The sequence below is a fragment of the Manduca sexta genome, chromosome 20 (assembly GCF_014839805.1).
Source record: "Manduca sexta isolate Smith_Timp_Sample1 chromosome 20, JHU_Msex_v1.0, whole genome shotgun sequence".
Taxonomy (NCBI): Eukaryota; Metazoa; Arthropoda; class Insecta; order Lepidoptera; family Sphingidae; genus Manduca; species Manduca sexta.
In genome coordinates, this window is record NC_051134.1 from 5,764,430 (window position 1) to 5,791,396 (window position 26,967).

General features: G+C 36.5%; 1 protein-coding gene across 3 annotated transcripts in view; it reads right to left on the minus strand.

The window, feature by feature from the left end:
* LOC115443516 (protein GDAP2 homolog) overlaps positions 1-26,967 on the minus strand; it is a 135,354-nt gene that overhangs the window by 38,377 nt on the left and 70,010 nt on the right. For 2 of the 3 annotated variants that reach the window (XM_037440707.1, XM_037440706.1), the window contains exons 2-7: positions 18,180-18,390; positions 17,706-17,848; positions 16,727-16,859; positions 16,084-16,193; positions 15,288-15,530; positions 7,714-7,855 (exon numbers count right to left, since the gene is read on the minus strand). In XM_037440707.1, the coding sequence (XP_037296604.1) occupies positions 7,714-7,855; positions 15,288-15,530; positions 16,084-16,193; positions 16,727-16,859; positions 17,706-17,848; positions 18,180-18,373 (965 nt within the window). In that variant the 5' untranslated portion in view covers positions 18,374-18,390. The remainder of the gene's footprint in view (positions 1-7,713; positions 7,856-15,287; positions 15,531-16,083; positions 16,194-16,726; positions 16,860-17,705; positions 17,849-18,179; positions 18,391-26,967) is intronic. The other variant, XM_037440708.1, reaches the window with a different exon arrangement.

The following is a 26,967-nucleotide window of genomic DNA, read 5'->3' on the forward strand; positions in this document are numbered from 1 at the left end:
CTTATACAAGTTACCTAAGCACGTAATATTTTAAACTGTTTTGGTCATGTATTATGCACTCAGTGCACCGTGTGGCGTGCTATATCAGCTAATAATATCCGTAGCGTGTTTCAAAGCGGTGAAAGCATGAGCATTTAAACGCGAAAGTGCAATAAAGTAGATATGCAGATGAAATTGCATCAAAACTATTTTTTATTTCATAGAGTCACGCTATAGGTATTTAGTCTATAGTATTAATAAGCTGACTCGACCGAATATGTTTTAGGCACCGATAGTGCCCAATATTATATAATAATATAAGCACTCTATTAAATACTGTCCTATTGTTGTGCACAGGCCTCCTCTACTACTGAGAGGAATTAGGCCTCAGTCCACTACGCTGGCCTAGTGCGGATTGGTAGATTTCACACACCCTTAAAACTCTTATAGAGAATTTCTCAAGTATAGTTTTCCCCACCATATTTTCCTTCGTTACAGCAAGCGACAATTCACAAAGAATACTCATATAACTTTAGAAGTTACATATTGCCCGAGGAATGGGATAAAAACTTCCCCTTTTTTTATTTTAATAATTCCCTTAAACCTATGCTTGAAATTCACTAGGATACTAATTTGCGACAGAAATGCTTCAAACAGTGCTAACTACCCACACGAATTCTCGTATTTTATTCGAGAAACTTCTTCCACAATAACTCATCTAATGTCCATAAGCTTATGAAGCAATTTCCCATACGAGAGACTTCCAATTATACACCAAAACCTTAAGTTTATATGCAGTAAGTAATAACTACAATGGTCTTTGTTTCCAAAAGGTAGACACAGGATAAATATTTGCGATTCTTACAAACATAAATAAATCATATTTGTTTAATTCAATTTGCTTAAATATATAAATAACATTTATATTGATATTGAACAAAGAATTATGAGCGGAAATCCGTTATCATTTATTAGCCTGTTGGTATGCTTGTTCTTTTATAGCGAAATAAAGTAAAAAAATCTCGTCAGCAGCCTGGGAACCAAAATAACATATCTAAATATGCTAGTATTCGAGTCTTCCACACATTCTTTTGAACGGAATTACTAGAAATTAGAGTGTTAGTACGGATTACAATATACAAAGTCTCTATCGACTATAATCAATCGTAAAAAATGTCAGAGATTTCATTATCTCTCTCTACCCATTGATAGATAAGCATATTGTGTTCATTGCCTCGGTGGCGTAGTTGTATTAGGGTACGACTGTAGTGCTAAGCTCTCGGGTTCCATTCCCGGAGCAGCCAAAGTGTTATTGGGGTTTTATACTCCGTATCAGCCTGAAGTTTAGAATTCGTTCCCAATATTTGCTGGTGGCAGGATATATTTATATACCACCGTACACACATGGTATTAAAACCCGTCGTAGTGTCCCACGTGAGTATGTCGCGTTTCGGGGTCAGCCTGTGTATATCCGATTCCAACAGGCCGGCATGAATGGGTCAACTGCCGAGGGATAATCATCTCTTGTCAGTCGACATTCTACTGGACCCCACTCCACTGACTCTCATGTGTTGTGGGGTCACTTTGCAAAATCGCACGTCGAAATGTGGATACAACAGTTTCGTCTCTGCTTATCTCTTTGGGATAAAAGGCGTGTGTGTGTGTGTGTGTGTGTGTTTTTTTACCACGTTCAATTACATGTATCATTGACTGATTCACGCGACGCATTGCGCATTAGAATCATTAGATACTATAAGCCATGTGTTTACGCAGGCGACATATAGAGGGCAGTCAAACTCGCCGCGTCATCTTTGATATCCGCCACAATTATAGATGTTATAATTAGATATGATAGTCAGACCTAATTATATTATAAAAGTACGTAAAGTAATTTAATGAGGTTAATAATATTCCATATTATTATTTTATTTAATCTATACTAATATATGAATCTGTAAAGTTTATTTGAATGTGCTAATCTCAGGAACTACTAAACTGTTTTTTTTTTCACTAATACGAAGCTAAAATTCTACTGAGCACTGTAATGCTACTTTTTATCTCGAAATAAAATCTTTATGCAGGCGGAACCGCGAACAAAAGCTAGTTCCTTGTAAAGTTTATGTTGTGCGAAATTACATGCATAGTTTTTGTTGAAAGAGCATAACTATACAAAAGTATAGTTATGCTATGAAAGAAAAGCTAGGGAGCTATCTGGGAAGTCATCACCGCCATTCATGAACATCCACAACTTAATAATCATCAGAGTTTTAGCAGTCTTACGATTGCCAAATGCTATTGTCTAAGTCTGCGTCAACTTTAAAAACCTTTTGCATCAATCCCTCTATAACTTAACTGTTTTTGGAAACTGCCAACACACAACGACTCCGAACCTGGGTCTCACTCGTCCCATACGATAACATTGTTTGCCATCACATGACTCGTGCGCAAACATCTTGACGTAGAATTAAAATATCCAGAACAGCGGTAAACACATTGTAATTTCAGGTGAGATTTTTTTTTGTTTTCTGAGAGTAAATATTTTTCTCGTCTAAATATAGGTTTATTTCATACAAATGATAAAAGGGTTGGTTCCCCCGCGTGATGATAATCATTTGAAAGCAAAAACAACAATAAGTTTTAAAAAAAACCCGTAGTTTGCATGGTTTTAAGCGATTGGTGTGTCTCATAATATCCAGCTTTATTAATGATTTTAACACACTTCTTTTATCCCCGAAAGGGTAGGTAGAGGCGTAACTGGTGCACGTCCGTTTGGTGAGACCTCAGCACTGCAGTCGTATAGAATACAACTACGCCACTGAGGCAGGCTTTTGTTAAATGGTTCATAATAGTTCTTTTTTATTGACTGCATTTAATCGATTAATATATTTTTATGCAATAATTCAATTTACATAAATACGAGTATCGTCTCACAATTTTACTAGGTTAAATAAAAATATATACCTTCTTATACTTTTATAAAATTTCAATATCTTGATAAATAACTAGGAAGCATTAATGTTTTGAACGGAGATATATTAAGATTCTAGAAAATCTTAAGCTTTTAAAAATACAAAACCAATAAACATCTGTTATGACAAACGGCTTCTAAAAAGTACTATCGCAAAAATGTTTACGTTCCGTTCTATTCAGAATATGCGGATATGAGTGAAGTGAGATTATATTTAAGGAATGTAAGAAAAAATCATTTTTTTTTTCATCATTATTTTTTCTGCCAAGTTTTATAACTTGCATTTTTATAAAACTAATATTGTTTATATTTCAGATATGATCTAATAGATAAAGCACTTTATTTTACGGAGTTATACCCGTTTCTTGGCTTCCTACGTTTAGCCAACATTTGCGTTCTTTGTACGTAAGGTCCTAAAATAACCATTAAACACAGCGTTCCTTAATACATTTTTTTTTCTAATACTTAATCTACAGAGCAAATATAACCGATCTCAGTCAAAAGTACACATTAAACATTATATTTAGTTATTGAGCCTACTTATGTCCGCTCTATAATTATTGTGGTCCTTATGGAGCAAATTTGTGCTCCAAAACCAAGTCTTATTTGAATTGTCCGTGTCAAGATGTCACAGAACCCTTAAATATTAATACGAAAATAACATATTTATGGAAAATATGCTCATTGAAAACGTGTAAATTACAATATGAAAAAAATATGAAGTATTACATTGGTGTTTTCTATTCTATTTCAGGGCTAATTGAGTAAACATCGTATGAGTGTAAAGCTTTTGTATGAAAATCTTTCCAATGTCCGCTCTATATAATCTAAGATTTGGCTCTATGTATAATACCTCACACTAAAGTCGTATGTCAACTGAGACGTTACACACACAACACGTATCCAACACAAATATTTGTGAATAATTATATTCTAAATCAAGAATCTTCTCAGGATTCCATATATAATCCAATAACTAAGTCACGGACCATTATATTTAGATCAAACGTGTATTAATATAACGTGTGGGATTCTAATGAATTCCTGTGTTATTCATAGAAATGTTACGACACATCACTCCCACTGCAACCGACGTACTTTCCTTATGAATGTACCGGCTCAAAACAATTCGCCGCGGCCAAATTTGTAAATTTTATAAAGTCTGATGTGGGTTTGGATTTTTTAAGCGCTTTATATATTTTAGTTATATAATCATTAGGATAAATATGTTTCCTTGTAATTTTTTTTTACACTGCATCTGATGGTAAATGGAGTGCGGTCCAATAGAATGACGATTGACGAGAGACGATTACCCAACGGCAGTTCAACATAATTTAACCGGATATACATAGAACGATCCCGGAACGCGACACACGTGAGCCACTATAGCGGGTTTTAACACTTTGTGTACGCTGTTCGCTATCCGGAAGGATTCCGTTGCAGCGGTGGGTGTAAAGGGTGTATGTAGTGTAAAAATATTAGTATTTGACTCTTAAACGCGTAGTTACCAGAAGACGATTAAAGCGTGCTATTGTGGATCTTGGCTTAGAAGTTTCAGCGGTAGGTGTAAGGGAAGTAGTGCAAAAATAGTGGTATTTGTCTTATAAAATCTCTTCGTTACGAGAAGGTCGTTAAAAGCTGCAACAATGCAATCAATAGTTTTTAAAATCCTGGAGCTAAATTGAGAAAATCCGGCTCACGTACTGAAAAGAAGTGTATGGTATTTCCGTTGACGCGTTCGGGGGGCATTTTGTTCAAACATAAAAGTGTAAGAGATGACTGAATTATAGTATTAGGATGTGTACAAATATTTTCACTGTTGTATCCTGGTGTTGATTTGTGGACTGAATGGTTAGTCAAATTTAAGTTCGTAGTATTTCTTCAAAGGGGTAGACAGAGCATATATTATCAGTGCTGTATTACACAGGTTCATTACAAATTGGGTTTATAAATGAAACCTTATACTTGTTTATATAAGCGACTTTATTTAAATAATAATTAAACATTCTCATGTATCTTGACTTATCATAAGTGCAACTATGTTCGCCTACGTGATGAATAAAGCATTTTATTTCTTATTTTTTTTTATTTTATCTCTGCTAACATTGAATATTTTCACTTTTCAGATTTATTATTATTTTGTAGCTTAATGCGAATATGGCGTGTGCGTGAGTGTATTTCTGTTCCGTTCCACAGTCTGTTAAACCATCGTAGTATGAAACAGAGCGGGGACTAATAACTAGTACAGACAGCCACAAAAGTAGCAGAAAAAATTCCAAAATTTCAAATCACCTTTAAACTTTTGAGTCTATCAACAATCGTTATTCACAAAAATAAACTTTAAAGTTCAGTTTATTTTAAACAAAAACAAATAATATTGCGATTTAAATGTGTACAAGAGGTTTAAAGTTTCGAGTTAGTTCAGCTACTTTTGTGACTGACTGTACATTCAGAGGATGTTGAATTTTCTGTTTTATAGGTGACAAAATTGCCATACATCAAGTGTAACATTTAGGTCATCGATGTGTTTCATTTATAGAAAAATATTCAATAATAACGTTACCTTTAATTCATAGGGTGATGTAATAATTAATAATTGATGCTTCCACGCTAGGATCTCATGTGATACTACGGAGCAGTCCTGGATTTGTAAATAGACCGTATAGGCCACGACCTACGAGCGGCAGATTTCAGAGGACGCTCACTAGATTTAATTAATCATTCGTTTATTTAACTTTAGTGCCTTCAAAATACAAACATATGGAAAATTATTAAGTATTTTAGAAACCTACATACATACATAAACCTACCGACATGGGGCGGCAGAAATAGTGACCTACACTCATAAAAAATATAAATCCGGCACTGTTACGGAGACAAGATGTGTGTCCATTATAATGAGCCAACAATGACGGAGTTTACCATTGTTTTTTGTAATATATTTGCCAATTACTCATCACGGATTCCATAAGTCGTTGACAAATAGTATACTTAATTTATTGTTTTACTTAATTTGTTGTAAATGCCGAGGGTTGGCGCTCGTCGACATCTGTAGTGTGACCTGTTTTATACAAAATGACGAGACGAGTCAGTCGCTTGGTGGCGGGTCTGTCCAATTTTTGTATGAGATTCGAAACGTGCGAACAAATACTAAAAAACACGTGAGATGCCAATGGTTTTGTCACGTTAATAATGAAATAAAATTATTTATTGTCTTCAATAAAATGATAAACATTATTAAGTTTAGTAAACTTTTTACTCGACCACCAGTTCGGAAATCAGTTTCCACCAGAAAATAACTAGCAAGAAATTCTATAGTTGTTATATTCAAAATCAGCTTAAAAGTATAAAGTAAGTAAAGCGTATAATACAGTAAAATACTTTTTTACTTTACGTATATACATAGTATCACGCCTCTATCCGACAGGGGTAGGCAAAGACTATGGATTGCCACTTTGCATGATTCTGGCATACGTCTCTCGCTCCCTCCACCTTCATCAATCTTTTCATGCATTCCCGCCGGTTAAGTGTACTTTTGACCTGGCCTTTACTAAGAACGTCACGTTTTTTTTATTTATTTCTAAAATATATTATATTTTTTGTAATTTCCTCTCTTTAGCATCAACTTTTTGAAAAACGTATTATAATATATAAAGTAACTTTGCGATTTTTAACCGTGTGATAAAAATTCTCAAAGTAATCCCGCGAAAAATGCTGTGTGTGTATAAGGATAAAGTTTGCCCACCACGTTCATACCGTCAACACATTATCTTCGCAAATATTGGCACATTTTCGGACGATCTATCAAGCAGTCACTAGAGTGATTTGCGCAAAAACAAAACAGAATATTTCTTGGTATAGCTAAATTTGTACACGGGAAGAAGGAAAATGTAACGTTATTTTTGAAAATTATTGTTTGGTGTTTCCCAATAATAACAATACATAATGGAATAATTGAATTCATATAATAGGTCGACAAACAAGCAAATGAATCACCTGATATCAAATCATCTATTTAACAAATATAGTACTAGAAGAAACGTGGATGCATTATTTACTTAGATTCCAAATATTAATCATATTTTTTTAAAATAAACTATGTAGAGGTAAGACGTGCTAACTTTTGCTTAGATTGTCTGTTTTTTTTTACTGTAGGAGTTTCTTCTCAATGGTTTTTCAAGAACGCCAAAGGGACATACATCAGACATCTTACTTATTGCCCGAAACGAAGGCTTAGACAGAGGTAGGCTTTCTAGAATAAGTGATTTGGATGTTCTTAAAATCCGAACATTTAAACAGCGAAAACATTGTGAGCTTGAAATCTTTGTAACTTGTTTAGATCACATGTCTGTTTAAATATAATTATTTTAATAGAATTATTTTAATATTTTTTTAATAAACCCTTTTGTTTAATTTACTTCCACGCGTAAAGCGGTCATGTGAGAGTCAAGAGCTTTAAACAGTAATTGTACAATTTCAATAGAATTATTATCATTTATATCCAATTTTCTCGCATTTCATTGATTACACAGTAGTACCTAAATATCCACGTACAATGCCAACACTGGTGAGACTTGAGAACTGTAAACAACAGAGGCGGCCTTAATCAGCGCGACGCCCCGGGCGGTTGCAAAAAAGTCACTTATTTCAACAATTTCATACGTAAGATACCTTGTGGGGTAACATCTTCAGGTAAGTTGTAACGCAAAGGCCCCAGTGGTCGCCGCCCCTCCCCCCTAAGGTAAACATGAGCAGGGTGTACTCACTCTATGTGGTGGTGCAGCAGGCGCGCGCGCGGCACGTGGGGCGCGGGCGCGAGCAGGCGCTGCGTGTCGCCCGCGCGCGCCAGCGCCGCCGCCGCCTCCACCGCCGCCTCCTCGTCGTACAGCGACGTGTCGTCGTCCGCTACTGGGGATACACAATACAACTTTAGTAAAATACCTTTATTTTATACTCAACTAGGTGTTACTAGGGGTTCCGCCTGCGTGAAAACATTTTCCCGCTACAAAAGTCTCTAAATCACTGTAGCGATCCAAAATCATATTAATTCGGGTTTTTTATTGCTTTGAATGACGAGACGAGCTTGCCGTTCGCCTGATGGTAAAAGATACGGCCGCCCATAAACAGCAGACGCACCATCCAACACCTTGAATTATAAAGTATTGTTTGGTATTCCACTGCGTTCGACATCCTAAGACATGAGATGTTAAGTCTCATTATGTCCAGTAGTTACACTGGCTACAATTGGAACCGTTTGTGAAATCTTAACCTGTTAATTTTGTTACCAAAAAGATGCATGCAAAGTATACATAAATAAAGTTTATTATGCAATCGTAGTTAGCCTGTCATTATTTGCCATAAAAGACTCAATGGATACCACTTTAAAGATGTCCACGATTCCCCTAGTTATCAACAAACGGATTAAGAATAGTCATTAAAACAAAAGAGTTTACAAGCAAATAATTACGTTTGATAACTGCAATGCGCAATTGTAAAAAAAAACTTATCACTAAATCAGTAACGTCTACTATCAGTATATGATAAAGTTCTTAGTTGGGCGTACACAGCGATTATTTTATCAAAATGGGAAGTAAGAATATTTAGGGTGTGTTAAGAATGCCTCAGTGGCGTACTTCAGGCGCGGTACCGCAGCGCTCTGAGGTCCTGGGTTCGAATCCCAGATCGGGCAAGTGATATTTTGGTTTTTCTGCTCTGTATCTGCCCGGAGTCTGCAATTTGTGCCCGATACGACGATAGGCTCACCCCCTATCACATCATGGAACGCAATACACTAGGCTAAAAGTGGATGCACTGGTTGCGCTTCTGCATACCCTTTCGGGGATGAATGCGAGATGTGTGTGTGTCTTTACGAACAATAAATACAATTCCTTGTTGACCATCATAGATCAAATTCTGCTATAGGGAAAGGCTAATTATAAGTTGAGGTTTGGAGAAATTCACATCCCAATTATTTATTATCCAATTAGCTATTACAACAATTGTCTACTGCATAGTTTTTGTATTTTATAGTATTCGTAAAGTATTTTTCTAATGAATACACAAGTATTTAGTTTAGATCCTTTTTAATTACTTTTTACTCAAAAACAAATGATTTCATTAAAAAATTATAAATATTAAATTAAATAATTAAAATAATGCGAGAACAGAGGATCAAGTGTTATTTTGAACTATGACGTTATATTTCAGCACACAAAACAAAACGTACTTCGACGTCCAAATTAAAATCTGACAAAAAATTTAACATGTCGTCATAGGCAGCTCGTACATGGCTTTGTTTGGTTCTTGGAATCAACAGACAAAAATCTCAGTTTTAAATTACATTAAAATAATTATGGAGTCAAAATATGGTGGGAAACAAATTTATTTACATGCACACGGCCATTGATAGCGTTAGTTAAAATTAAAAAGAACATACTCGTTTGACGTAATGTCAGACATAACATCCGCATCTATTATAATAGAAATGAGAATAATTATTCCTTTACTTCCTTTAGTTCTCAAGAAGGTTGACACACCCTTCCGACTGTCATTAGTATTTTGAGAAGGAAATGTGTTCCGCATCTAAACAATGCAGAAATAATCAAGATCAAGCGTCAGTATGTTTGTCAAACTTTACTTACGGTCAAACTCGAACCCTTCATTCAACATCTTATCTATGGAAGCTGGCACGCATGGACAATACAAGATGGCGTTTTAGCAGTACACGAAACGTCACTCCCTCACTCGACACTATTGTTTAAATACACTATTGTTTTGTAATCACAGTTAATTTATTTTATATATCCATGACATTATTTTTATTATTATTCATATAAAATCACTTTTTAACATTTTGTTTTTTTTTTGCAGAAAATAATTAATTTGCTCGGTAGCAAAACTCGGCTCAACTTCCTTCTATGACAGAACTTTATAAGACTTGAATCCATAAAGCAAACCAGAATAATAAAGCGTGGACAGTGATTAATCACAAAAGGATAAAATGACATGTTTATATTCCTTGCACTATTTGTTTTCCCTTGACGTCACTGAAGCTTGTTATGAATTATAAAATTTGTCACTATGTTGTGGTAATAATTGTTTATGTAACAATGAAACGGTTAAACTGGGGAATTTATTGAGTGGCATTTTATGAAGCTTTCTGGGCACTAATATTACAAAATATTTAAAATGAAAATCGGTATAAAATTTCAAGTTGAGAAAATGTTTTATACGACTCGTAAATATGTTCGAAATTACGAAAAACGGTTTAAACGATTTGCTCAGGTTTAAACTAATAAGTCAAAAAGTATAGTATCAAGCGGATGTGGAGAAAGAAATTTTATTTAAGTCAAAAACTTTAATACCTACCGGATGAGAATATTACGACAAAAGCCCTACTATGTAACCAACGAGCATAGGACGGCCAGCGAAAAACCCATCAGATTAAGCATAATTAATAATATAATAATTATTATAATCTTAAGTCACTTTTAGTTTAAATTATGTGCATGTTGAGTTTTCCTAACTTGGGCTTACATTATAGCTATAAGTTATAATATTTAAATTATTGTTATCGTAGTGTTAAGTCTGCTGGAAAACCTAATAAATAAATAAATAAATAATGCTTTCTTATGTTTACGCGAATGTTACCCATTAAAATTAAACTATTTGTCGGATATAAGAACATTTTAGGATTTAAGAATGTACTTAATATAAACCACAGAACCGAGATAAGATTTTTTTTTTTATTTAGTGTTACCACAATTATAATTATTTACAATATTACAATTTATTGAAAGCGATTACTTTATTTATGGTAACTCTTGCTGTTGAACACAGAACAAGACTGTAAAAAAATCAATCAATTGGTCGTCGTCGTTTACAATGATAATTGAAAAAACAATTTGCGAACCAATTTGAAGAAACAGACAAGTATGGGACTGGCAATTAGCATGGCATAAACAGTTAACTTCACTATTTTTTGTAAATATGTTGATTCAAATTAATATTTTTAATCACTGGCAACACTATCACTGAATCCTCTTGATAATCGTTCTCGATTTTTTTTTAAACTGGAGCGTAGTGCTGTCACAGTTATAGCAACCATAATTTTGCTACACTAGAACTACACAACAAAATTCCTTATTGACTTTCAATCTTATAAAAAAAAATCTTTTTTCCACATTTTTATTTCTAACCGTCACAAATCACATTGTCTTTGGACACAAATCACAATGTTTTGAATCTTCGAACACGTGTTACATTTTAGATAAAAAAGATGTGCTCGTCAGTCAGCTGGTTTGCGGTAAATGAGTCGAAATTGTCCAAATATTTGAGATAAGTATTGAGGCTGTGTAGAGCTGTATGTATGTATGTCTATACAAATGTAGATGGCCGTAATGACTTTTAAGAACGAAAGCATGTTGTCGCTTCTTGGACTAATTGCATGAGCCGCGAAATCAGAGGTCTCAAGTTCGACAGCAAATTTGGGTAAAGACTTTCTGCTTTTCTGGGTTGCCTGGAATTGCATTCGCAAGAGATTGGCGTCAGAGGGCGACGTTAATTTTAGGTCAAATCGTTTCAACACGCGTTCCTGGACGTCATCATAAAAATGTAAGAGCAAAGTTGTCATTTCAATAGAATGATATTAAAAATCTTATAGGCATAATACAATTGACGAGCTACGTTGCCGATCATAATTAGCCCGGTAGTAAATGACGAGCAAAATGCTCGCCTGATGAGAAGTCCACCATTGCTAATAAAAAGTAGCAATTTTGACACTACTCTTAATTTTGAATAACAAAGCATAAAGTTGCATGGCACTGCGCTTTTCAACGTAAGACAGAGTTTTTTCCTCCGAAACACACAATAATGGCCCATTTGCTGGTGATTGGTCAATTTCAGAACATAAAAGTCGGCAACGCCAAAGACACAGTTTAGCCGGAACCTACTTTTTTAAACCTCATTTGAGGAACATTTCATTACGTCGACGAAACACCGTGGAAGGAAATTCATTCCAGAGTGCACATGCATTATAATCATGAGGAAAGACATTTTTTTCTTTCTGTTTCGGGCAACGCACAGTGCTAGTAGTAGGCATTTCCAGGTTGAATTAATTAACTTTCCTGCGAGAACGGGAAGTCCGATACTAAAACGATTATGTTTCGGTTATAAAAAGCCCGATAATTCCATAAATAGAAATTAAAACAACGCAATGACTTATTATTTCGAGGTAAGTATAAATACATCAGACAGAAGCCCTAGAAAGAAAACAATACGTTACAGCAAATGCCTTGTCAGATTTTAATCGTTTCTTGTTTTCTACATCGTAAAAGGAAACAATAGTAGGTAACAACAAGGAAGAAGAAAAAAATAATAGAATGAATAGATATATTGTAGAGCTATAACGAAGGTTGAAGATGAACTTAAGAAAAAAAAGACAGCTACAATGGCGATGGGCAAGGCATATGAGAAGGAACAGGAAGCAAAAATAGACCAAATAAATAATTAAAGACCGTTGTGGCCCGTTCCAGAATTGGCCAGTGTAAGCCAAGATCGACAGTGACACACATTTTGTGACACCAAGTGGAAAGCTAGGAGAGTCTCTGGAAGAGATAATCAGTCTAAGCCCGCAACAAAACTAAATTAAATTTTATTGCTATGATAATACTCTCAGGCGTTCTTCAATACTTGTTTTTCGACATTAAAACGAATTATTCGCCACAAATATGTTCAAAGTATCTCTTATTATGATTATGCCGATGCTGCATAATGAATTACCTGATACTGGCTTACAAAAAAATAAATAGAGAAAAAAAATCGATATCTTAAAGTTTGGACGTCAAATGAAAACCAAAATGGATTATGGATGCTCTAGATCTCGCCTCGGGTTATGTTTAAGTGTCCGTGCCTCTTACGTACCCTATCCATATTATTAGCCTACATCGGTAGGTACAGTCAAGCCAACATTTTAATACTTTAATACTAAACCAGATACATTTTCGTGGACCCCCGCTTACGAATTGTGGACCCCCATTTTTTGGTCACGCCAACGTAGATTCCCGTCAAGTCTCCCGTGGACCCCTGCAGGTCCACCCGGACCACTTTGGGAATCAATGCTTTAGACAGATCAATGTATGGATGATAAACACATAATGAGGACAGTTCGCTCCCCAATAAGAGACAAAGAAAAGAGCACTCGCGTTATCGATGAAGGCTGTATCGATAAGCTATAAGGCCACCTGAATGCAGGCAATATGTCACGACTACTAATTACTAGTGACCATCATATCCTTTTAGTTCAATCGGCATACGGGAAGTTTCATTTCAAGATGTCACAACGTCAACACTTTTATATATGTGATTGATTTTTATGCGGGTTTTCAATTCATTAATATAAATTCAGCTGAGTCGGGTAACATGACGAATACCACCACGTATACCATTACATCACATTAGAACCAAAAATATATACCAATATCCACCACTCTTTTAAGCCAATCTTCTATGACTCATAAACATTGTGGAATATTCTACATACGGACTCCACAAAGTGGTGTACATACCTGATGATTATTGACTGACGTGATTGACAAGAGATGACCACTCAGTCGGCACATTGGCCATTAGAAACCGGATGTACACAGTCCGATCCCAGAAAGCGACACTCACGTGGCCAACTATAGCTCCTTGAATTTTACCATCAGCCACAACACAAACCCCACAAAATCTAACAAAAAACTTCACCTACCATTGGGCCGCGGCTTCAGCTCCAAATCAACCTTCACAGACGGCGCGACTTCCATTTCGAGAAACAGTAAACAATGAAATAACGCAAGAAACACACCACCGCGCGCAATCGATTCCGAATGCGTCAATAAGATAACTTTATGTGTCACATTATCTGTTGATAAACCTGGTCCCTTCGCATTATTTTCGAGCGATAAGCTTCTGTCCTTTTCTGGCATATCGATAACGATTACTAATTATTCAGACTATTAAATCCGTGTTTGTAATGATATTTAATGAATATTCGGGAAATCTGAGAGAGGTTTTGTGTATTGTTAGTCATACGCAGTGGGAGTGACTAAGACAAATTAACTTGAAAGGTATAAGTGAAGACTGATTTGGTTATAGATTATAGCTATATTAAAAGAAAACTTACAACAACCTAATTTGATATATTTTTTTGATTTGCACGGCAAAGTCACCCTAGTGATGATAAGTGGAGTGGGGTCCAGTAGAGTGTCGACTGACAAGAGATGATTACCCCTCGACAGTCGATACAATAATGCCGGCGTATTGGAACCGGATATGCACAGGCTAATACCGGAACGCGACACACTTATATATTCTATATTTTTAATACTAAAAATAACTTGACATCAAGGGAAAATTCTGAACGTTGGAAAAATTAAAGTATTGTCATGTGAAAAGTTTACAAATAATTCTAAGATTAACTTTCAGTAGTCAGACTCTATCAGCCGTTTTCAATAAGCGATCCCAATCTTAATCTTCAATCCGATTCCAAGAATGAACCAATCAAAATAACTCATTTGTACGCATGTCAAAAATACTTTGCTCTGATTGGTCCTTTTTTGAAATAGATCGAAAAAAGCGATTGGGATCGTTTATTAGAAATGGTGGTAGAGAGATTAGGTTACTAATAACGGTAATTTTTGCTATCAAGTTGTATTGTATTGTTTCGGTTTATATTGTTTGTGACCTATGTAATTAATGGGCTTGTTGTTGATAAATTAGGAAGAAATATTTATCGCAGAGAGCGTAGTGCAATGTTAGCGAAATACATAACGAAATTTAGATGGTGTTGCTAAGGTTTATGGGTAGTTGTAGTTTACCATAAAGTGAGCGGTTAAGTAGTTTGAAACGTTATTTGATCTGGTTTGAACGATATTTAAGCAAGTGGAAGTAGTTACGTAATATATGGATAGCCCCTTATGGGATCTAAAATTTCATAACACTTACCACAAATTGACGAATATAATGTATGTGATATAGTATTTTAATACTTTATTCACGTTTGGTGCGCCATTGCCATTATTTATAAATAGGCGCTACCAGGCGAACGACTTGCACGTTTCATCATAAAATTACATTAAACGCAGTGAATTTGTTTACGTTTATACTATGCGACATAAATAAGGTCCTTACCATTGAAATTAAACTAATTTTCCGAATTCTATCGCGGTTTTTTGTTTTTTATTTTTCTCCCGACGTTTCGAAGACATTGCAGCCTTCATGGTTACGGGGGGGACTCAGTAATTAGTTTAATTTCAATGTCTAACATTCGCGTAAATATAAGAAATCATTATGTCCTTACCATTGTTGGTTTGCGAGTGCGGGTTGTGTATGATGCGTATGCGGCGGTCGGGCGGCGAGTCTGCGCGCGGCGCGTCGTGCGCGGGCGCGTGCGCGCGCGGGAAGTACAGCGCCGCCGCGCGCGCGCACGCCGCCGCGCTCGACACGCCCCCCGCGCCCCCCGCGCCCGCCGCGCCCGCCGCGCCCGCACACAGCACCACCAGCCGCGGCGAGCGCGACTGCTGCAGGTGGCGACGGCACATGCCTGCAACACAACACTTATCTTATACTGTCCCAGGACCCTTATTCTGTAGGATAGTGTAAACGCGTAACGCGGCCGTGTCATGTTATCTTCGAGAAATGTGCGTGGAATGGTATTCTGTAAGCTAAATTTCTATAGTCCTAAACGTGATGCGTTGTGTTAGTGCTTGTTAAGCATTGTTAAAATAACGTGCGGGATAGAGAATAAGGCCCCAGTATTGAGTACTAGTCTTCTCTACTACTGATAGACTTTAAACCTTATTCCATCATGTTGCCCTGGTGCTGGGTAAACATAGACTACATACACCTTCCAAATTCTTTTAGGGGATGCTATGAGAAGTACGTAAACAGAAAATACCAACTTAAATCAAGAATACATGCTTTTGAGTTTAAATCAAATAAAATTTTAAGTCTTTATCACAATTTTTACAAAATAACATCCCGCAAAGAGAGTTACCAATCTAAAAATTATGGTAAATTTTTTATGCTACATTCTTCTAAAAGATTAGTACGTAAATCCCAGAAAGTTTAGGTACAAGTATGGTTTGTGTACTGACGCAGCGCGGTGTGTACGGCGAGGTCGTGCGGGAAGCCGTGGCGGGGCGTGTGCACGAGACACAGCACCAGCGTGCGCGCGCCCAGCTCCGACGCCGCCATCAACACGTTCCTGCAACACCACCACACACTGTCAATATATACATTATAATGATGCTTATGGATAAGTAGTATATTTTAATATTCCCTCTTGTTACCTATGACATTTCGAATGCCTGACAAAAACGCCTATTTATAAAAATAGCAATATCGCAGTTCGTACATATTGCAGTACAAAACATTACGTTACATTTATCTCACAATATTTGTTATGAAACCTACTAAATTCGAATATTTGAGAGACCTGCAATCTAGTCGATGAAAAAATTAAAATCATTCAAATTAATGCTCGTCGATTTTAGAGCAACATTTTTACATATAAACTTTGATAAAATTTATAAATTGAGATAGTTTTTCATTCCACATAAGGTGTAGCGTTCCGATCAACCTGTGTGTATCCCGTTCAAACAGGCCGGGATAATAATATCGTCTGGCGAGGGTAATAACCAATAATCTCTTGTCAACAGATATTCTATTTGAACCCTACTCCGATTACCATCTAGTCGGGTCACTTCCCCCGGCCGTATGAAGTGAAAACTAACTTACTTATAACAGTTCTGTAGCGAAGTCTCGGCTGCGGTGTGATACTTGGGCACGTATTTTGGGCACACGGTGTGGATGATGTGGCGGCAGCGCAGGTTGAACCCGGGGGTCACCACCACCTCGCCCGTCCGGCACTCTGCAGGGGAAACAAGAGAACGACATTAACAGATAATCTTAAGAATAGAGACTTTCCCGCCCTCACACCCACCACTACAACTCCTGTAAACCAGGATCAGCAGTGGCACGCATTTTATGACACCGAGCAGTGAAGCTCGGCGAGTCTCAGGGAACACTAATTTGTCTATACCTCGCATCGAAATTAATCAAACAGAAAGATATGGAGGAGTTGGAAATATTAATTGTCTACTTACCTCCATAGCAAAGCGGGAAACAAAATAATGAACTAAGGAGGCGTTTTAACCTCAAGGATAGGGAAGTTAACAACTAGATACGCTAGTTATAAAGTACCACGGATAAAAATAAAATTAAAAGAAGGGGTCCTATCACATGAGCTGTTAGTCTTAAGAATACTGCAGTATGTAGCAGAATGAGAGTTATCTTAGTTGGAGCAATAGATGTCATTTTATGTTTAACTAGCTTTTGTCTGCGGCGCCGATCCCATACAAAAAGTTTTTCCGGGATAAAAAGTAGCTTATAGCACCCAGGAGGAATGTAGCTTCCTATAAGTGAAAAAAAAAACAAAATCGGTTTCGTACTTCCTAGTATTAGCACTTTAAAACAAATTCTTCAACTTAATATATTAGTATAGGTTTTTAGAACTTCCTAATGTTGGCATTTACTATGATTATCGCCATACTGGGCACCGATTCTAGACTCGGGGCTAATATTTAATAAAAAAAACTCGAGACCTCTGCACTGCAATAGTACCGTAACACAACTACGCCACAGATTCAGTAACGTAACCTTAAGATTGAGCCATAGAGTCACACATCTAGCCAATATGCAGCGTCTGTAATCTTACCGTATCCCCTGGTGATGATCTCCTCCTTCAGCTCGGGTCCGGCGGCGTACATGATGCGCGTGCTCACCTCGTTGCACTCCAGGAGGGTTTCATCAGTCGTGTTCGTTATCACGTCCGCTTCTAACGATGTTATATCGCCTTGCCTGCAATCATCATCATCATCATCATCATCAGCCTATATCTTTGTCCACTGCTGGACATGGCCTGCAATGCCGACACAGTTTTATATAGCAGATATTACTATTGAAAATGGGATGGTTGGTGTGGATTTGGGAGAGCCATTCAGCAGTAGACGGCGATAGGCCGATTGATTGATTGAAGATACAGTACTATCGGATATAGGTTTGTTAAGGCGGAAGGAGACGGGTAGGGGGCAGTGTTAGATAGATAGATGTTTTTTTTTTCAAGGGTCAGTGGACATTATCACTTGTTTTGTTAATGAAATATTATGCATATGACAAAAATAAACCTCACCATATGGCGAATCTATCGTTGATGCGTTCGTCGTATGGATACGCAGGCGTGACGGGCAGGTGCGGCGACACGGGCGTGGAGGGCGAGGGGGGCGAGGGCGGCTCGTGCGCGTGGTCCGGCGCGTGCGCGGGCTCGAGCGGCTCGCCCGCCTGCGACCAGCGCGCCACCGACCAGCTGTCGCTCGGCGCGCGCATCACGCACACCGAACGCTCTGCAGCAAAGGGTAGTTTCGTTAAGGTAAATCACAATCAGGTACTGGGTTCGAATGCCGTGTTAGGTCAAATGATTTTAGGTTTTCTGCTTCATTTCAGTCCGGGGTCTGGGATTTGTGTCTAGTACACCCATAGCCTCGCTCCCTATAACATTGTGGGACGGAATACATACGACGGAAAGTGGCTGCACATCCATCAACTATTTTACCAACAGCTCTTCTCATTCAAGTAAAACACAACTACATAATGTAAGAACGCGTTAAATATTCAAAGTCTAACGACATGTTAACCGATATATCAATACTCGGAATACTATTTCCTAGATGGCAATTATATCGAGCTTCATACATTCCCAGAAATATACTTTACTGCCATCGGTTTCTTGTAAATCTATTTCGATATTAAACTAGTAGTTACCCATTGATTGACATTCGAGCGTCGCATTTATTATATTTGCAACACATATAAAGTTTTATTTTCCTGCACTCCTCTATATGAATATTGATTTTTCATTATTTCGGATTATTAATATTGATTCTCTGAGAGTTTATATTATCATTTTTGTCCCATGATGAGATAGGTAGTGAGCCCAAAGTTATTTTAAGCACACTATCAACAGAAATTTCATGTTCTTATATTAATAGCCAGTCCTAGGAATGAAACTACAAAACACAACCTAATTACGTTACCAGATCAATAGACAATAAAGCTCATCAACAATATTCCTTCCCAAGTAATACCGGATAATGTCCCTTACGACTGCGAATGCTCAATATCAAAGAAAACGTAACATTTATTATGTACTAGTATTTCCTTATCTAAGTAAATTAGGTATGTTGGTACACGAACGATGTCCTCGTAAAACATTTTACAGTCCAATTGCTCATGAGGAAAATCGACCTACATTCGACTGAGCCGGTACTCGCGACATATTTACATAACTAAGTGACGAGCGTGAGACGAACGAGTGGCTGTTGATGGTAGATTGTACCAATATTAGAATTATATATTAAAAGTTCTGTGTGGTTACCGATTTCTTTGCAAGATTAATTATTTAAAAATTTTACACTTTGGTATTTGTTAATTGTCTCTGTTTCACTTATTGCTTTATTAATACGAAATATTGTAGTGTTTTGAGTACAGAAACTTATTCACATTTCACTTTGTAGTTGTTTTTCAAACTGATTAGTAATGAATTTACGTTAAGGCGATACCTCAAGGTCCATTTTCATACATTTTGTTTCACCTTTAATCTGGGTAACTAAACAAGTATTGGCAAGTAAAGAATTTAAATTTACGTCTAGTTAGTGATTAGTTCTCGCAGTTGAAAGAAAAACGTAAAAATAATTAATAATCATGGATATTTCTGCCTTTAAAATTTCGTCATATTAAATTTTAATTACCCAGATTAAAGGTGAAACAAAATGTATGAAAATGGACCTTGAGGTATCGCCTTAAACACTTTTTTAGCGTATTACCTATAGTAAAAGTATCACCTTCACTTGTAGGTGTTAATCAAGTCACAATACAGTGTTTTAACATCTTTCTGGTAGATTTCACAAACTTTTGCTATTTCTTCCGGTATTTATCAACACACAGTACGTACAAAGCGTAACAGTAGCGCCCTCTTGCTCTCAAGTAGATGGGTAGACTGTGACATCAGGCAATCCAGTACCATTGTCCTCCTTTGGTGCAAAGTTAGCTAGCCTGCAGTCTCGTCTTTTTTTTTATTGCTTGGTATACTATAATAACGAGACGGACTTGCCTTTCGTATGGGTAGACTGTGACCATTAGGAAATCCAGTACCATTATCCTCCTTTGGTGGAAAGTTAGCTAGCCTGCAGTCTCGTTTTTTTTTGGTATGACGAGACGGACTTGCCTTTCGTTTGATGGTAAGTTATATGACCGCTCATAAACAGTAGAAACACTTTAGATTTACAAAGTATTGTTTGGTATTCCACTGCGCTCGCCACCTTGAGACATGAGATGTTAAGTCTTATTATGTCCAGTAGTTACACTGGCTATAATTTCCTTGAAACTGCAACACAACAGAAACTACACACTTCTGCTTGGCGGCAGAAATAGACATTGCGGTGATACCTACCCATGCGGACTCCCACAAATGAGAGACCTACCACCAGTAAACCCTAAGCAAGGGTTATTTATCTAAAGTTTACGTATAAAACCGTATAAATTTATTGCGATATCAAGCGTAGTCACACAACTCGATGTCTCGTAACAATACGAATATTAAAATGCTAATATATTATTTAAATTTTAAATTACTATAATTAGATATCATATAACGTCCCTATCCTTGAGGTTAAATCGCCTCCTTACATTATGACTTTGGGACCCGCATTGCTCTGGAGGGAAGTGGACAATTCATATTTCCAACTCCTCCCTATCTTTCTATTTGATTAATTTCGTTGGGGGATAATGACATATTAGTTTTCCCTGAGACTCGCCGAGCTTCACTGCTCGGTGTCATAAAATGCGTGCCACTGCTGATCCAGGCCTACAGGAGTTGTAGTGGTGGGTGTGAGGTCGGGAAAGTCTCGAAAAAATAGGGACCAGTTCTTGGTCACCCTCATCCATCGGACTCCGGCGACTCTTAACACCTTTCTGCTTACATTTATAAATTATGTTTAGTGTGATTTACCGCAATAATGTATTTCTTTTTATATCAAGTTCCGGAACAATTGCGTGCGTAAAAATCGTCTTCACTTTATTGAGGACAATTTATCTAAAGGCACAGAGCCAACAACGTCGAGCCAAGTTAGCTAACAACTGTATCTAATAACATAAAGAATCTAACTAGTAATACTTATGTTTGTGAACATATTTGGATGTTCGTCAGAAAGAAGCACAGAAAATGCTGAACGTATTTACATGAAATTTTCCTAGCAAATAAGCCGTGTTCTAGATGAACATATACTAAAATCATGCTGAGTAGATAGTTGGAATTTTATCACACGAAAGGTATTGCACACGGGCCGAACTGTGAGCAAATAGTAAGGAAATAATAGCAAAGGTACAAGGTACTTAAAAAATATCTACCTTTTTGTTAATTAAAATAAAGCTATTTCATAATAAAAAAATTGTTTAATTTATCATTAATAATTATATACGATGGGCATTACGCTGTCCTAAAAAGCTGTATATCCTAACATTCTAACACTGGAACGCAGCGCCATTCACCATGCGTGCAAACATTTGTCAATGGAACGCAACTCCCGTGACGTTCGTGGTGCAGTGTCGCTGTCCTTGTCACGCTTACACATTTAAACGAGAAGGCGAAGTCATTCATAATTTCGTTTTCCTTTCGAAGGAAGTCATTAACCGGTATCGCAGTTAACATCATAAAAGAAAGAATGAACGCAATGTTTAAGGTTGTAATTTACTTCCTTTATTGCTTTGATAATGTTAATTAACCAAATAGGGATTATTTTAACAATGAATTGTATAATATGAAAACTAAAATACTGAGTAATATTTTATTTTATTTATTTATTTTATTTTTTACTGAGTAATATTTTATTTTATTTATTTATTTATTTTCATTAGGTTTTGTCTGTTACTGTGAACTTTTATGTTTGGTTTGGTTTCTAGGTGGGTATTGTACTTTACTTGGTATTTTATTGCCCACAAGAAGTATTGATTCATAAATAGATCCCAAGCTAATTAATTTTACTAATACAAATGCGAACGTTTGTAAAAATGTTTGATGTTTATGTTCGTTAGAAGTAAACGCAGAAATAACAACGTATTTGGATGAAATTTGGCACACGGGTAGCCTATGTCCTGGATTAACACATAGGCTAGGCATAGATGTCGTTTCTTACCGAATTTTTTTATTGGGAAAGGCTTTTTACGTAGGCCAATCCGCGGGCAACACACTATTAACTTTGCTAAGCTAATCTTACAACATCAGACCGTTTCTACGTTTCAATTAAGGAAGTTATTGGCTTCATTATTCATTTGAAGTCATCCTATTTCCGCGATGCGGAGGTATTTCCGCGGAAGAGCGCGATGGTTGACCCGTCTCACTTCGTTTAAGCAAATTGTACACCTGTCAATGTCAATGAGACCGAATGAGAACGAATGGAAGAGTTGTAAATTGAGACATTTATAGATAATGATTCCTTGTTTACGCGAATCTTAGACTTTGAAATAAAGCTATTATTGCAGATTTTAGTGCAGTTTTATAGATTTTATATTTTATTTTATTTATTTTATTTTATTTTGGGGTATTCGGGGAGCTTACGGCTAATTTTACAAAATAAGTTGTAACTTAAATAACTATATGCCAATTACAAGCTTCCACATGCAGAAGAAAAAATAAATAAATAATAATAACAATAATAACGATTACAATCTAAATTAAGTGTAATTAGTTACATATGCAATTCAATTTGGACAATAGGCTTGGCTCAGTATATAATTTATTTAATTACTAATTAAAAGAAATCGAGAAATATGTAGTACCAGGCTTATGATCGTATGCATTTTGTTGTCCAAAGTTGTAACTGGCGCGTTGATATGTTTCCTATAGTCCCGTCGCGTTGCCTCATCATGGTAATTATTAAAAAAGTTTGTGGCGCCAAATTAAATTTTAATGTTTTGTTCCATTGTTCGTTACTTTGAAATAAAACTGGACATAAATGCAAAACCGCTCGCGCCCTTCCTCTTGAATGAGTAGGCATAGGTGCAACCAGTGCGCTCAATCTTTGCCGATCTTTTTTTTTATTATAATTATGATAAGGCGGGCCAAATACCGTATGGTCCACCAATTATACTACCGTAAAAATAAGAGTTTTATTTTTTTATCAAATATCTGAAACAGATATATTATTGTCTGGCATGGGAATCAAACACCGACTCACTTTCTACAACCCAGGTGTTATGCCAGTTGAAAAGTAAATGTAGAATGAAGAACCCGCTATGAAAAAATAGGTTATGTAGGATTCTAAAACCATCAGATTCTAAGCAAGTTTCTTCTGCATGCGGTGCAGTCTACTAACAATTTTCTGGTAATTCAGAAAGCAGCATCAGAATGGCGTGATGAGTTAGACTTAATCTAAACATATTAATATAGAACTAATGGGATATTAAAGTTTCCAAAAGTTCCTATCGCGTCAACAACAAAGGACGACTAATATTACTCCATAATACCCGACATAATTTTTGTCCTTGGTCACATTTGAAAAATGTTTCCGACTCGGAGATTATGTTAATAGCAATTTGATGAGCCCAAGTCATGAAACAAGCCTAGAGCTCGCACGAAATACGTGCAAAGCAATAGAGTACACCACTTTATGTGGATCTGCTACGCATACATAATTCCGCCTTGTCGTGTGCCACCCAAGGTCGCTTATGGAAAACTGATTATATAACAAGACAAAGAAAAACTAAGTTGCCAAGAAACTATGTCTAGTTTTTTTTTTCTAATTCAGGAATAGGCGATAGAAACGGAGCACATACTTAATGTTTTAAGGACATCATTCTTATGAAAGTTTTCTGTTAAAACATCCAGTAAAAATAAAAAAGTAAAATAAGAATCTCACCCTTAATGGTCATAACGCTGGCAGTTTTTCAACACCACGAAAAGTAACACTATCACGCACTTCGAAATTTGAAAAATTCAATCGAGCTACGTGAAACGCGACCGATCGACTCGGCGTACGGCTGGCATGTGACCTCGAACGGCAGGGAACACACCCCCGGGGGTGACGTGCCAGTGGGGGATGGGAGGCCGCTGTGACGTCACACGGTCGACGACCCACGGAAGTGGGTCATCGGGCTGGTCGATCTGGCAGTTTTGAGAGAATAAATCATTGTAACTCGTTACGCAATAGTGTAATCTCGAAGTTCATTATTTAGTTACGGCCCGGGTTCCCGCCGTCTCATGAATGGATGATGATCAGCGAAATTAACTGCATACTGAACGGCGACTTTAAATATGAATGATACTAGATATTAACTAGGTATCTTATAAATAATCAGTATGCTATGAGAATCAGAGCTACTAGGATCTCATAAATTCAATGGAGGTGTATTAACTTATTTATGTAGATATTTATTTATAGATTTTATTTATATTGAATGGCAAGAATATGTATGCGATAGTTTTAGATTCCCAAGAATGGAAACATCATTGAATTCCAAAGCCGGAACATAACAGTGCTTACACATTGCTGGATGAACTCAACTGACAAATTTTCACATTGAGACCTTAAAACAAACATGGTATTTAAATTTTACTTCCATCTTTCGCTTCCTGGCGTGTCGTTCTATCTCTCGAGTGTCATTGCTGGCACTTTGAAAACGTCATTTGAGAACTTCGGAGCCCCGGGCGGCGATTAACTCGAATTCGCGAAGTTTCTACGGAAGCCAAGTTGCTATCGCGCCAGGCTTGTCCCCGGCGATGCAACGACTTTCGACCATCTTGACTTTATAATTATCTTTTATAAATAAGGGTATTTTAGAAGGTGTTATGGGGAAGTTTGATGGCAGGTTTTTGCATATTTTCATATTTTTTCATATACGTCGACGCTGGAATGGCAATCATATCCAAGCGACAATCAGTAAATTTTTGAGTAGAGAGATTTAAAGTTTTGATTTTAATATGAAAATGCATAACAAGTCAACTTTTTATTTTATAAAGATATAGTTCAATGTTATTAAAATTGTCCTGGACTAACAAAACCTTGATCAAATGACACAGAAAAAAAAGGAGATTCAAAATATTTATATCATTCATTTTCGGTATATTCGTCGCTTAGACATGATTGCCTATCAAGCGTCGATATGGAGCCTACGCTACGTAGCGGTTGGTTAAACTAGTATAAATCGAGAGTAAGTAGTTTCAATTCCTATTACATTAAATAATTCGACCATTCGCGAATATAGAGATCGGATATGGCTAACAGCACAAAATTTCTATGTAGTTTCCACGTTACAAGATTATTTCTTAGTGTCGAAGAGTCCACCGATTCTTGCCGGCTTCCCTTTTGAAATTATATAAAATCTAACAATCATTAGAAAGATCTGCAGACTTTACTGGTGGTAGGTCTCTCATATGTGAGAGTCCGCCTAGTTAGGTACCACCGCAATGTCGATTACTGCCGCCAAGCAGCAGTGTGTAGCCATCGTTGTGTTCCGGTTTGAAGGACATTGTAGCGAGTGTAACTACTTAACATAATGAGACTTAACATCTCATTTCTCACGATGGCGAGCGCAGTGGAATACCAAAAAATACTTTGTAATTCAATGTGTTGGATGGTGTTTCTACTGTTTATGGGCGGTCGTATCGCTTACAACCAGGTGAACAGCAAGGTCATTTTGTCATTTAATCCGCAATAAAGACCGCATTTATGCATATTAGCAGGTACCTGTGTTGTGTCGGGTTCCATTTCGGATCATTTCACCCTTCGCCACTATTAACTTACAGTCTGAATTCATAAATAATTTGTTAGTTAATGTTATTTGAGGCATTGCGTTTAAAACATAATTTATTCCGATTATTATATTAAACAAACAAACCCGCTTATGAAACGATGTGCTTAAATAATCAACAAACAGAGTGGCGTAAACATCACAGAATCGTTTTATTGCATCTTGTATAAACTGGCCCCATTCCATCGCTGTTATGTACACCTTAATATTATAAGTATCTACTAAAGTTTTATTTGTTTTAAATGTATTTACATGAAAAATACAATAATTTTTGTTTCATCATTTCGTTCCTATAGTTAAACATAAAACAACTAGCATTTAACTTAACTACTTATTCTATTATAAATAAATTATATCAATATCAAGTGTTTTCCTTAAATATCTAATTTGGAACTTCGAATAAAGTCCGCTTTCGTATATACAATATTAACAAACATCGTAAACCTCACTGTCTTCAATCTGTCAAATATTACCTTGTTCATGTTAGTTTTAGTGTCCAAACAAATTTAATATACGATACAAATATTGTAAAACTACGGATAGTCTTACTACTTTATAAAAGTGTTAATTTGTGACGATGTTTCCACGTTTATATAAAAACGCAGAAACTATTTATTATAGGAAGGAGTCCTATTCTTCTACGGGGGCATATACGACTTTTTGCAAGTACAGGTGTTCTAATCGAAGGACATTCTTGGTATTCATATAAAGAAAAAAAATAAGAAAATCCCTTATTACTTATACAATATTTCTAAGTCCTCCCTATCTTTCTATTTGATTAATTTCGTTGCGGGATAATGACAAATTAATGTTCCCTGACACTGCTGATCCTGACTTACAGAAGTTGTAGTAGGGTTGAGGACGGGATTGTTTCCCTATTTACCAATATAGTAGTCAAACCTGTTATATAACACCGCCCATAATTGCCAAAAGACATATTTGGCAGGTTGACAGGCCTAAACCTCAACTAAAATTCCGTCTTGCATTAAAAGCGTACAAAGATTATTTGGGGATTGGATTATTAGGCAGTCGAAGCCAATTTAACCTACGTTTCCACTTCGTGAGTCCCTCCAGTATAGGCTGGCTAAAACTTCCTGAACTCAAACCGGGACGTTGTA